This window comes from Rhinatrema bivittatum, chromosome 6 (genome assembly GCF_901001135.1).
Source record: "Rhinatrema bivittatum chromosome 6, aRhiBiv1.1, whole genome shotgun sequence".
Classification (NCBI taxonomy): domain Eukaryota; kingdom Metazoa; phylum Chordata; class Amphibia; order Gymnophiona; family Rhinatrematidae; genus Rhinatrema; species Rhinatrema bivittatum.
This window is the reverse complement of record NC_042620.1, coordinates 148,499,400-148,513,032: the sequence shown is the minus strand read 5'-3', so window position 1 is coordinate 148,513,032 and position 13,633 is coordinate 148,499,400. Positions and strand designations below refer to the sequence as shown.

The 13,633-nt window shown below is 45.9% G+C and overlaps 1 protein-coding gene across 1 annotated transcript in view; it reads right to left on the bottom strand.

Moving 5' to 3' along the window:
• Window positions 1-13,633, bottom strand: part of HSPD1 (heat shock protein family D (Hsp60) member 1) — an 83,164-nt gene that overhangs the window by 44,080 nt on the left and 25,451 nt on the right. Inside the window, exons 5-6 of the mRNA XM_029606048.1 lie at window positions 6,109-6,204; window positions 4,386-4,479 (exon numbers count right to left, since the gene is read on the bottom strand). Of these exons, the coding sequence (XP_029461908.1) occupies window positions 4,386-4,479; window positions 6,109-6,204 (190 nt within the window). The remainder of the gene's footprint in view (window positions 1-4,385; window positions 4,480-6,108; window positions 6,205-13,633) is intronic.

Here is a 13,633-nt window from a genome sequence, read left to right as displayed (position 1 = left end):
GGAAAGTCCACCACCTGAGCTCACTCCTCTATTAGGCTGTCAGGTACGAAAGAACAGAGACCTACTGAATGACCGAGTCTGCTGAAAGTTTGACCCTCTGTAGGGATGAAGCCACCTGGAACCCTGGAGACGATCCCCTCATACCAAAGGGGTGCTGTAACTGCTTCTTATCCTCCAGCAACCAAGGAACCGGAGACTCTCCCCACTTAGTGGCCAGTTTCTCCAACTCTCCCCCAAACAAGAGCGAGCCTTTAAACTGTATCTTGGTAAGATTAGCTTTGGAAGCTGCGTCAGCTGACCAATTTCACAACCAGAGCTAATGCCTGGCCATTATCACCGAAGCCACTCTTCTGGCCAAGGTACAGACCAAATAACAGACTGCGACTGCTAAAAAGTCGACAGCAGGCTCCATAACCGCTCTGGAATTCCCTCCAAACTTAACATCCTGAGAGAGAAGCAGACAAGATTGCTTCCTGTTGCGAATTTGTGGTGCAATCTGTAAAGTCATCGCCACCGCCTCAAAGGCTTGCTTAAGAATAACCTCAATCCTATCATGTACATCCTTCAAGGACGTTCCTTCCTCTACGAGGATAGTCATTTGCTTAGAGACGGCACATACAAGTGCATTCACTTTGGGAAAACACAAATGCTCTCTCTCAGCTGGATCCAGGGGGTACAGGCCTTCCAAAGTCCGCCCCCCTTTAAAATTTGCCTCTGGGGTATCTCATTCCAGATCAATCAATTCCTAAATGGCATCCACAGGGAAGAAACAGGTTTTACGTAAGGACACTAGATTATGGGATTCTTCCTTGAACATAAGAACATGCCATACTGGGTCAGATCAAGGGTCCATCAAGCCCAGCATCCTGTCTCCAACAGTGGCCAATCCAGGCCATAAGAACCTGGCAAGTTCCCAAAAACTAAGTATATCCCATGTTACTGTTGCTAGTAATAGAAGCGGCTATTTTCTAAGTAAACTTAATTAATAGCAGGTAATGACTTCTCCAACAATTTATCCAATCCTTTTTTAAACCCAGCTATACTAACTGCACTAACCACATCCCCTGGCAACAAACTCCAGAGTTTAATTGTGCTTTGAGTGAAAAAGAACTTTCTCTGATTAGTTTTAAATGTGCTACTTGCTAACTTCATGGAGTGCCCCCTAGTCTCTCTATTATCCAAAAGAGTAAATAACCGATTCACATTTACCTATTCTAGACCTCTCATGATTTTAAAGACTTCTATCATATCCCCCCTCAGCCGTCTCTTCTCCAAGCTGAAAAGTCCTAACCTCTTTTCTCATAGGGGAGCTGTTCCATTCCCCTTATCATTTTGGTCGCCCTTCTCTGTACCTTCTCCATCGCAACTATATCTTTTTTGAGATGCGGTGATCAGAATTGTACACAATAATCAAGGTGCAGTCTTATCATGGAGCGATACAGAGGCATTATGACATTTTCCGTTTTATTCACCATTCCCTTTCGGTTTGCTTTTTTGATTGCTGCAGCAGTGAATTGACAATTTCAATATGTTATCCACTATGACACCTAGATCTCTTTCTTGGGTAATAGCTCCTAATATGGAACCTAACATTGTGTAAATATAGCATGGGTTATTTTTTCCTATATGATTCACCTTGCACTTATCCACATTAAATTTCATCTGCCATTTGGAAGCCCAATTTTCTAGTCTCACAAGGTCTTCCTGCAATTTATCACAATCTGCTTGTGATTTAACTACTCTGAATAAATTTTGTATCATCTGCAAATCTGATTACCTCACTCTTCATATTTCTTTCCAGATCATTTATAAATATATTGAACAGTACGGGTCCCAATACAGATCCCTGAGACACTCCACTGCCCACTCCCTTCCACTGAGAAAATTGTCCCTTTAATCCTACTCTATTTCCTGTCTTTTAACCAGTTTGTAATCCATGAAAGGACATTGCCACCTATCCCATGACTTTTTACTTTTCCTAGAAGCCTCTCATGAGGAACTTTGTCAAACGCCTTCTGAAAATCCAAGTATACTACATCTACCTTTATCCACATGTTTATTAACTCCTTCAAAAAAGTGAAGCAGATTTGTGAGGCAAGACTTGCCTTGGGTAAAGCCAACCTGACTTTGTTCCATTAAACCATGTCTTTCTATATGTTCTGTGATTTTGATATTTCAAACACTTTCCACTATTTTTCCTGGCACTGAAGTCAGGCTAACTGGTCTGTAGTTTCCCGGATTGCCTCTGGAACCCTTTTTAAATATTGGGGTTACATTAGCCATCCTCCAGTCTTCAGGTACAATATGATTTTAATGACAGGTTACAAATTTTTACTAATAGGTCTGAAATTTAATTTTGGAGTTCCTTCAGAACCCTGGGGTGTATACCAACTGGTCCAGGTGATTTACTACTCTTCAGTTTGTCAATCAGGCCTACCACATCTTCTAGGTTCATTGTGATGAGGGTCAGACCAGACAGGTATGAGGGAAGCAGAGGCCTGCACCTGAAGAAAAGCTTGTAAGCCTTGAAAATTTTTTTTACCCAAGAACAAGCAGCCGGGTCTAGACCAAGTCCAGAAGGAACTGGAGCTGGTCCCACAGAACTGCCCTCGCCTGCGAAGGAGCCAGTCAAGGGAGAACCAAGGTCTGGCATCCCTCCAGTCAAGGCCGTGACCAGCCCATCATCAGAACGGGAGGAACCAGGATTAGCAAAATCCAAGGAAGACTACTCTCCCTGTGCATCTGTGCAGCGCTGACACAGGTTAGAAGCCAGGTCAGGCTGAGAAGCCCTAATATGACAAGCAACACAAATAGGAAAACGCCTAGGCTTCTTGCTTACTGGTGCCATCGCAGCGGTAACCGTGCATTTGAACAGCTCACGCTCAAAGGGGAATGTACATAAAAAATAGGTACCTAGAAGAAGGTGTGGTGAGGCACACGCACAACTTATGCGTCAAGCTAAGTGTGTGAACAGTGTATAATTTGTGCACGTAAAAAAAAAAGTGTACCCAAAAACTGAGCGCACAACACGTGCACAGAGCTGACGGCCTGTAGAGGGCAGCAGAGCACAAAAGACGCCATCGCAGCCTACCATGCGGTGTGCAAGAAAAAAAGCTTAAGTGAGGGCCTAGCCCACTGGGGTCTGCTCAACCCACCAGGCTGCCCAGTTCCCCCAACACCAACGGGAGCGGGAACGAGTGTCGGACCAGCACACCGAGGACAGAGACTGGAGGAAGTCCTATAACCCCTCCTCTAATTTAAAGATAAAACTTTTTTTTTTTTTTTTTTTTTAAATCTTACCTGAGCTCAGTGCTTACTGGCTGAGTACAGAGGTGGTCTTCGGCTGCAGGGGGAAGAGGGCATATGCCATCACTGCCGTGCTCGGTCTCCTGCACCTCCTGACTGTCAGCTGAATTAGCAGCTATGTCCATGCCAGGAAACTCAGCTACTGGACCAATGCACACATCTGAGGGAGCACAGAAATCACCTCAGGATTTCTCAACTGGGGGAGGGACCTTTAGGTATCACCCCAGCAGAGCGGGGCTCTCTTTCTGAAGTTAGAATTTCAAATTTCTGCTTTCAAAAAGCTCAAAGCAATCCCCATAGGGAGATGCATGTCCACCATCTGCTGGAGATGGAGAATACTGGCAGGCTGGGATCACTGCAGGGTTATATATACTGTGACATTAACTTGCTCCATCTCCATCTGCTGGCAGGGGAGCATAAACCCACTGGTCCTAAGTCCATCTGTCCACATGCTAGGAAAATGTATAGCGTTTATAACTTTTTGAAATAAATGGTTGTCTCTGCTAAGTCTCCATGGGGAAGCCTGTGTGGCGAAATGTGGACCATGTCTAACCATTTGCAATACCCTGATCATTTAATCTTTTGAGAAGTTTTGTTTCAAAAGGCCACCGTCAGATCACTGGGTAACACTGTATACTGATGTTATCACTAAAATCAGCACTGAGCCATGTTTTTGTTTTTTATGGTCTGTTCAGTGTCGCCACATGACATCACCCACATCATGTCTAATTCATCCTGCTGTCCATGGAGAACACCATTTACCGTAAGGAAACTTGCTTCATCATCTACAAATTAGCATTTATGCAGGAATATCTTGTAACTATTATGAATAGAATTTTTCCCATCTTTATGATTTCCTTTTCACTTTTGTATTTAAAAAAAAAAAAAAGGAAGGTCAACCAGAGAACCAGACCCTTTTAGGGTGTTTAACTTTTTACTTGTCCTTGGTCTCTGGACTGCTTAGCTGCAATCTATTTTTTTGAAGGAACCTACACCAGTGCATTTCCCTTCCTTCATATCATGTTACAATGCTATCTGCAGGGCGACCAGCACCTGCAATAAGACTTTTGTTTATTCACCTTTAGCAGTGTTAATGAAGTATGGAGAGATGTAGCCTCTGTCAAACTTCATGCCTTCAATAATTTCCAGCTCATCGTGAAGTGTCTTTCCATCCTGCAATACATTGTGAAGTTAATACTATTCATTTTTAACATTTTAAAAATCATGCACAGTTGACTTCCAATTCATATTTTTGGCCAATTATAAAGGCAAAGAAAGTGCTTCAACTTTCATGCCCTCATTTTCTTTTTTTATGCCAGTGTCCGTTGTGTGATTGGCCTAGTGTTAAATACAAATAAGATAGTACGACAAAAACTATGTCTCACATGTCCATCCCACACTGAAACATGTCTTTTCTTTTTGGAGTTGTTTTCAATACATTCTTGAAAATCCCACATTATGGAATACTTAATGAGGTTTTCATTCAGGTCTGAGCAGAAATCACATAAGAAATTGCCATGCTGGGTCAGACCAAGGGTCCATCAAGCCCAGCATCCTGTTTCCAACAGTGGCCAATCCAGGCCATAAGAACCTGGCAATTACCCAAACACTAAGAAGATCCCATGCTACTGATGCAATTAATAGCAGTGGCTTTTCCCTAAGTATAATTGATTTAATAGTCATTAATGGACTTCTCCTCCAAGAACTTATCCAAACCTTTTTTGAACCCAGCTACACTAACTGCACTAACCACCTCCTCTGGCAACAAATTCCAGAGCTTTATTGCGCGTTGAGTGAAAAATAATTTTCTCCGATTAGTCTAACTTCATGGAATGCCCCCTAGTCCTTCTATTATTCGAAAGTGTAAATAACCGAGTCACATCTACTCGTTCAAGACCTCTCATGATCTTAAAGACCTCTATCATATCCCCCCTCAGCCGTCTCTTCTCAAAGCTGAACAGCCCTAACCTCTTCAGCCTTTCCTCATAGGGGAGCTGTCCATCCCCTTTATCATTTTGGTTGCCCTTCTCTGTACCTTCTCCATCGCAACTATATCTTTTATGAAATGCGGTGACCAGAATTGTACACCCTTGTTATATATGCTGCCTGATTTTGAATTTTTTAAAAAAAGGAGAGAAACTGACTTTTTGCTACAGTTTACTGAAAATATTACTTAAAATGTACATGGCCACTGTTTTACATACAGTGCCTGCTTTCCCCAAGAGTTTTTCTGTATATTTACCAGGGCACTGCCTATTGGCATCTGCTGCCACTGCAGAATGTGGCTCCCTGCTGCAGTGACATCAGGAAGTAAGTTCATACTATCAGGGTATGCAACAGAACAGATAAAAAAAAAAAAAAAAAAAAAAAAAATCTAGAGGGATTAATGTTCACTTACAGTAATATTTTTAGGGACAAAATTCTCAGTAATCCTTTAATGCTTACTGAAAAAAGTTTTTTATAGGATGCCCTAGGGAAATTCCTAACTAATGCAGAAGTTACCAGAAATAAGAGGGTGATGAAAGCCATTCAACATGGCAACAGATTTCAAAATCAAAGTGTTCAAGAGGAAGATTCAAACTTTGCTGGCAAGTCACAAGGACAGGAAAGGCCTAGCTGACCCATTACATACATCTAAATGGGGAGATGGACATTACATGGCTTGATGGATAGGTACTCTAGCGATTGAGAAAGCATTGTATGATGCTGTTCATTCCATCCCAGTAGCCTTGGGATGACCAAGAAAAATGCTTCTCCTGGTCTTAACCCTTTGTTGGTTTACTTTATGAACAGAGAACTTGCCTTCACTGTAATGACTCCCTTGCGCCCAACTTTCTTCATGGCATCTGAGATAATGTTACCAATTTCTTGATCACCATTTGCTGAAATCGTAGCTACCTGCAAGAAGATACAAGTTTATTTTATAATGTATTCATACCCACTATTAGTATGCCTACTTATGGTCAGGAAGTATTTGTAAGACCAAAAATAGACAATTATTTTCCAGTGCTACCATTAAAACAGCAGCTTATTTACTGGGGGTCAGAAGCCATGGTCACAGCATGACCACCTTTACATGGACACTGTCAGGGCTGGTAAAACAAACATCACAAAAATGTCTAAACTACATTTACAGCCCCTTAAACTGTTTAGAATGGAGAAATTACTTACCTGATAATTTCGTTTTCCTTAGTGTAGACAGATGGACTCAGGACCAGTGGGTTATGTGCTCTTCTGCTAGCAGATAGGAGACAGAGTCAGATTTCAAAGCTGACGTCACCCTAGATATACCCCTGCAATGAGCTTAGCTCTTCAGTATTCTCTTCGAAAAGCCATTGTGGATATATATTTGCTTAAATAACTTGATTAAAACTGATTAAACTTGATTAAACTGATTCAACTGATTCAAAAAACTGGAGACCACCAGTGCACTCAACCAATTAACGCAGACACCGGACAAACTGCGGGTGTCTTGAACTAGAGGTAGGCAACGGCTTACCTGTATTTGCTTAGTCTCAAGGTTCGCTTTCAGAGGTCCTCCTTCTCCGGGGCAGCCGTGGGCGGGATGCTGAGTCCATCTGTCTACACTAAGGAAAACGAAATTATCAGGTAAGTAATTTCTTCATTTCCTAGCGTGTAGCCAGATAGACTCAGGACCAGTGGGATATACAAAAGCTACTCCCGGCCAGGGCGGGAGGCTGCCTGTGGCCCACTTAATACTGCTCTTGTGAAGGCTGCGTCTTCCCGGGCCTGAACATCCAGGCGGTAGAACCTGGAGAAGGTGTGTATAAAGGACCACGTCACCGCCCGACAGATCTCGGCGGGCGACAGCAGCTTGGTTTCTGCCCAGGAGACTGCCTGGGCCCTTGTAGAATGAACCTTAACCTGCAGTGGTAAGGGCTTTCCTGCCTCTATGTAGGCTGCCTTGATTACTTCCTTGATCCAGAGAGCTATGGTCGCCCGCAAGGCCATTTCTCCTTGATTCTTCCTGCTGTGGAGAAAAAACAAGTGATCCGTTTTGCACACCAGTTCCGATCTTTCCAGGTATCGCACCAGGAGTCTGCCGATATTTAGATGGCGAAGAAGGCGTGAGTCTTCAGTGTCCTTATGTTCATTCGGAGATGGCTTGGTTCAAATGAAACTCAGAAACCACTTTTGGTAGGAAGGAGGGGACGGTGCGCAGCTGTATGTTTTCAGGAGTGAACATAAAGAATGGTTCCCGACAGGATAGTGCCTGTAGTTTGGCGATGCGACGAGCTGAACATATTGCCACCAGGAATACCATCTTCAATGTTAAGAGGCGTAGTGACAGACCATGCGTTGGTCTGAAGGAAGCCCCCGCTAGGTTCCATAGGGGCAATGGCCACTTTAGGGGTGGCCGAAATTGCTTAACCCCTTTAGGAAACTGGTCAAATCCGGATGAGCTGATAGACTGATTCTGTTCACTTTGGCTCAAGCAGGAGAGGGCTGCTACTCGGACCTTGAGGGAGTTGAGTGACAACGCTTTTTTCATACCATCCTGTAGGAACTCCAGAATCATGGGGATCTTGGCCGTCCGCAGGAGTATCCTTCGGTCCTCGCACCAGGCTTCGAATACTCTCCAGATCCGTATGTATGACAGGGATGTGGAGAACTTGCATGCTCGGAGCAGGGTGTCAATTTCGGCCTTTGAGTACCCGCGTTCCTTCAGGAGAGTCCTCTCTCAGACCTAAGAGAGAATAGAGACGGATCTTTGTGGAGAATTGGGCCCTGCCGGAGAGGGTGGGCACAGGGGGTTCCCCACAAGGAATCTTTGCATGTCTGCGTACCATGGTCATCTTGGCCAAGCCGGGGCCACTAGCAGAAATAGTCCCCTGTGATGTTCTATTTTGAGGATGACCCTGCCCAGTAGTGGCCATGGGGTGGGGGGGGGGGCGGAGGAGAAGGCAGACAGTAAGTCTTCCTCTAGCCAAGTCTGGACAAGAGCATCGATTCCTTGGGATTGTGGCTCTTGTCTGCGGCTGAAGAACCTGGGGACTTGGGCACTGAGACGGGTGGCCAGTAGGTTCATGGCTGGAAGGCTGTGGTCGACAGCGTCCATTCCTCCAGGTCCAGGCTCTCTCTGCTGAGGAAGTCTGCTGAGACGTTGTCTTTTCCTGTGATGTTGGAGGCTGAGATCCCTTGTAGGTTTATCTCTGCCCATACTATGAGGGGGTCTATCTCCAGAGACACCTGCTGGCTCTTGGTTCCTCCCTGGCGGTATAAACAATCGTTGTAGCATTGTCAGACATTACGCGAATTGCTTTGCCTCTGAGTTTGTGGCTGAATTGCAGGCACGCTAATCTGACTGCTCGAGCTTCCAGGTGGTTTATGTTTCATTGTCCCTGGGCTGTCAGTTCCTGACAGTGGGCTCCCCACCCTTGCAGGCTCGCATCCGTGGTGAGCAAGATCCAGTTCGGTGGGGATAGGCTTACTCCTCTGCTTACGTGGTCTTTCTGTAACCACCACTGGAGCTTAGAATGTACCTCTGCTGGTAGTTGGAGGCGAATTGAGTAATCCTGGGACAGTGGGTTCCATCGTGACAGTAAGGAGCACTGGAGCGGTCGCATATGGGCTCCTTGCCCTAGGGACGACTTCCAGGATTGATGCCATGAGGCAGAGGACTTGAAGATAGTCCCATACCTTGGGGCGTGCATTGGTCATCAATTGTTGTAATTGTTCCATCAGTTTTCTTCTCCTCGGGGGAGGGAGGAAGACTTTGTTCTGTTTGGTGTCGAAACAGGCCCCCAGGTACTCTAGTGATTGAGAGGGCTGCAGACTGCTCTTGCCAGTGTTCACGACCCAACCGAGTTCCTGCACTAGGCTCTTGACTCTGCTGGTCATTTGCCGGTTCTCTTCCGAAGACTTTGCTCTGATTAGCCAATCATCCAGGTAAGGGTGTACCAAGATCCCTTCCTTCCTCAGTGTTGCCGCCACGACCACCATGATTTTGGTGAAGGTTCTGGGGGCGGTTGCTAGGTCGAAGGGTAGTGCTCGGAACTGGTAATGGTGACCCAGTATCGCAAAGCACAGGAAGTGCTTGTGATCCTGATGGACTGGGATGTGAAGGTAGGCTTCGGAAAGGTCCAGGGAGGTTAGGAACTCTCCCAGTTGTACTGCCATTATTACAGAGCGAAGAGTTTCCATGCGGAAGTGTAGAACCCGCTGATGACTTGACGTTCTTGAGGTCCAAGATGCGCCGGAAAGATCCTTCCTTCTTGGGAACGATAAAATAGTTGGAATAGTGCCCCATATTTTGTTGGGGCGTGGGAACCGGCGTTATTGCCTTCAGACTGAGTAGTCTTGTTAGAGTGGTTTCTACGGCCAGTCTCTTGGAATGGTAGTGGCAGAGTGACCAATTTGTTTCGAGGGATGCTGCAGAACTCTAGAGAGTAACCTTCTCGAATGATGTTTAGAACCCATTTGTCTGACGTTATCTCGATCCATCTTTGGTAGAAGAGGGCAAGTTGACCCCCTATATCCTCTTCCTGTGGATGGGTCGGCCCATTCTCATGGTGGAGCACGGCTGGAGCCTGCCCCCGGGCATGCTCCTCGCTTGGTCTGTCTGTTCCAAAAGGGCTGGGACCTTCCGGAGGGACGAAGTGCCTGGAACTGCGAGAACCTGTAGGGTCTAAAACGCGGCAATCCTCTGCCCTTGGTTCTTCTGGGGGAGGGACGCTAAGATCTTTTGCTCCTATCTTCCGGTAGCTGAGGTACTGGGGATTCACCCCATTTGCTGGCTAACTTCTCCAATTCGCTTCCGAACAAGAGATCCTTTAAAAGGCATTCTTGTGAGATTCACTTAGATGTCGCGTCCGCAGGCCAATTCCATAGCCATAGTTGTCTTCTGGCTGCCACTACCGAGGCAACACCCCTGGCTGAGGTGCGTACCAGGTCTGAGCTTGCGTCCGTGAGGAAGGCTGCTGCAGGTTCCATCATCTCACCGGTATGTTAGTTATTTGCCTCTCTCTCGAGAGGAGCAAGCAGAAACATGCCACCAGTGAGCAGCAGGAAGCAATCTGCAGCATCATTGCTATTGTGTCGAAGGCCCGCTTAAGGATGGATTCCAATCGTCTGTCCTGAATGTCCTTCAATGCAGCCCCTCCCTCAACGGGAATTTTTGTTCACTTTGAGACGGCACAGACCATAGTGTCCACTTTCGGGAAATGCAGGCGTTCTTTGGTCGCTGGTTCTAGAGAGTATAGGGCTTCCAAGGCCAGACCCCCTTTGAAGCTGGCCTCCGGGGCATCCCATTCCAGGTCAATCAGTTCCTCGATGGCTTCCATCATTGGAAAGTAGCATTAGGCCTTAAGAAGGGACACCAAGATGGCGTTCTACTTTGGTTCCGCCATAGGGTCTGTGCCAGGAATACCCAGCGTCTTCAGAGTCTGGGAAACAAGGGCTGGTAATTCGTCCTTGTGGAAGAAGTGAAGCATGGTTCGGTATGGTTCCATTCCTGGAGGAATTTCTCCTTCTTCCAGGGAGTCACTCATCATCCTAGGTGTCTAGGTCCCTGTTAGGGAAGTTCTTGGTTAGGTGAGGCATGTCTCGAGGCATCCGAGCAGGACCGGGAGGATCTTGTGCTTCTGGCAGAGGTTGAGTCTGGGGTGCAGCTGGGGCTGATTGCGCCTGAACAAAGGCTTGCAGCTCTTGGAAAAATTCCAACCAGGAGAAGGTCCCTGGGTCCATATTAATCCCAGGGGGAGTCGGAGTAGGGGCGCCAGAGGTGCCCTCCTGTGGGGAAGTCATCTCGGAGATTTATTTATTTATTTAAAATTCTTTTATACCGACATTCTTGATAAAATATCAAATCAAATCGGTTTCCATTAAAACAGAACAATTGCGGCTAAGGCGTTACATTACAACAAGGCATGTTATAAACTAATATAAAAATAACATCAAAACATTAATAATCAGGCATTACATAATGCCTGATTATTAATGCAAAGGTCCGGGGAGATGCAAAGGTCCGGGGAGCTATTTTCAGTAGTTCTGGAACCATTTCCCCCGACAGTAAGGGACTGGCCTTGGCTCCCCCTGGGCTTCTTCACAATGTTGACACAGGCAAGACTCCAATTCAGGCTGCGCGGCTCTTATGTGGCAGGCAATGCAAAGAGTGCCTTCTGGCCTTCTTGGGCACCGGTGCCATTGTTTCTATGTGTTTACGCACGTGCAGTTGTAAACGCGGCTGTGCATGTAGCTATGCGAGCATCTGTATTGGACACGCGCACAAGTTAGGAGCCCAGCTGCCCCTGTGTGTACCGCTGGCGAGAAGGGAAGATGGCGCCCACTAGGGTCTCCACGTGTGTGGACCCTTGCACCGGATCGGGGCCTAGCCTAACCAAGGCTGCTCAACCCGATCGGTGCTCCCTTCTAACCTCACCGGGACGGATTCGGTAAGGCAATCTGAGCTGTGGAGACCGGAGACCTGAATTTAAAGATTTTTTCTTACCTGGTCTCGGCACTTATCGATCATGTGCCGGACGGTCTCCAGCTGCAGGGGGAGAGGGGATTACCTTCACCACTGCGCTCGTTTCTGCACCCGCTGCCTTTCAGCCACACAGGGGGGCTAAGTCCACGCCGGGAACCGGCTACCTGACCAAGGCACATCTCTGAGGGATATCTGAGATCAACCTCAGGAATTCTCGACTGGGGGAAAAGACCCTTAGGTATCACCGCAGGAGAGAGAGGCTCTATCTTCCTTAAGGTAAATTGGTTTCTTCTTTGCTGTAATTCTTAACACTATTCTAATGTGTGGGATAGTGTCCGCATCTGCTAGGAGACGGAGAGATACTGAAGAGCTGAGGTTACTGCAGGGGTATATCTAGAGTAACGTCAGCTTTGAAATCTGACTCAGACTCCCATCTGCTAGCAGAAGAGCACAATACCCATTGGTCCTGAGTCTATCTGGCTACACGCTAGGAAAGTGTAAATTATTTCAACAGCAACTCCTTGCTCAGACAGTGATAGGATCATTTTGGAAGTTGTGTGTATTTTCCTCTATGGTGCTGCTACAACTGCAAGAGGACCTTGCGAGGCTGGGTATCTAAATGGCGGATGACATTTAATGCGGAAATGTGCAAAGTGATACATGTAGGGAAGAGCAATCCAAATTATAGCTACACAATGCAAGGTTCCACTTCGGGAGTCATCACCCGGGAAAAGGATCTAGGCATCACTGTGGAGGCAGTGTGTTGGGGCAGCGGCCAAGAAAACAAATAGAATGCTAGGAATTAAGAAATGCCTCTTATCGCTGCATGGAGAGACTAACTTAAGTATTGTGTATAATTCTGGTCACCTCATCTCAAAAAAGAATTAGAACAGGTACAGAGAAGGACAACCAACTTGATAAGGGAATCGTTCCGCCATACCTATGAGGAAATGTTAAAGAGGTTAGGGAAGATGTTTGAGGGGAGTTATGATAGCGGTCTATAAAATGAGATGGGTAGAATGGGTAAACAAATCATTTTTTTCTTTCAAAAAGTACAAACACTAAGGGGCATGCAATGAAGTTATTAGGTTATATTTTCTCCTAGTTGTCTTAAAGTTTGTTTATTCAAATCATAATTAAACTCTGGAATTTGTTGCCAGACCATGTGGTAAAATCTGTTAGTGTAGCTACATTTAAACAAGGTTTGAGCAAGTTCCTGGAGGAAAGGGTCGATAACCATTAAGGTTGACCAGGGGAAATAATTTTCTTATTCCTTACCTGCTAATTTTTGTTCCTGTAGTACCGCAGATCAATCCAGACAGTGGGTTGTGTCTCCCTTCCAGCAGATGGAGTCAGAGAAAAGCTTGAAGGGTGCTCACTTATAACCTGGAGCGCCCTCTGCATCCCTTCAGTATTGAGTATATCAAAGCAAGAAGAAACCATGGAATGGATCAAGTAAACCAACCTCAAACTGTAACTATGTACAAGAATGTTTTGATTAGAAATTGTAGTGAGTACAAACTTGCAAAAGGAACCATTGGCAATACACAAAACAGTCCTCATACTGTTAATCATTTGAGCTGATATTCAAAAGTACTGTGTAGACAATCCCAAAACTCATATCTACTCTTAGGGTGGGCGTCTGGACTGATCCGCGGTACTACAGGAACGAAAATTAGCAGGTAAGGAATAATTTTCTTCTCTGTACGTACCCGGATCAGTCCAGACAGTAGGATGTACCAAAGCTTCCCTACGTAGGGTGGGCCCCGGATAGCCCTGCTCGAATGACCTGAGCGTCAAAGGAGCCAAAACCTGGTGATTGGAGATTTAAGCGATAGTGACGTGCAAAGGTGTGCAACAATTTCCAGGTAGCTGCTC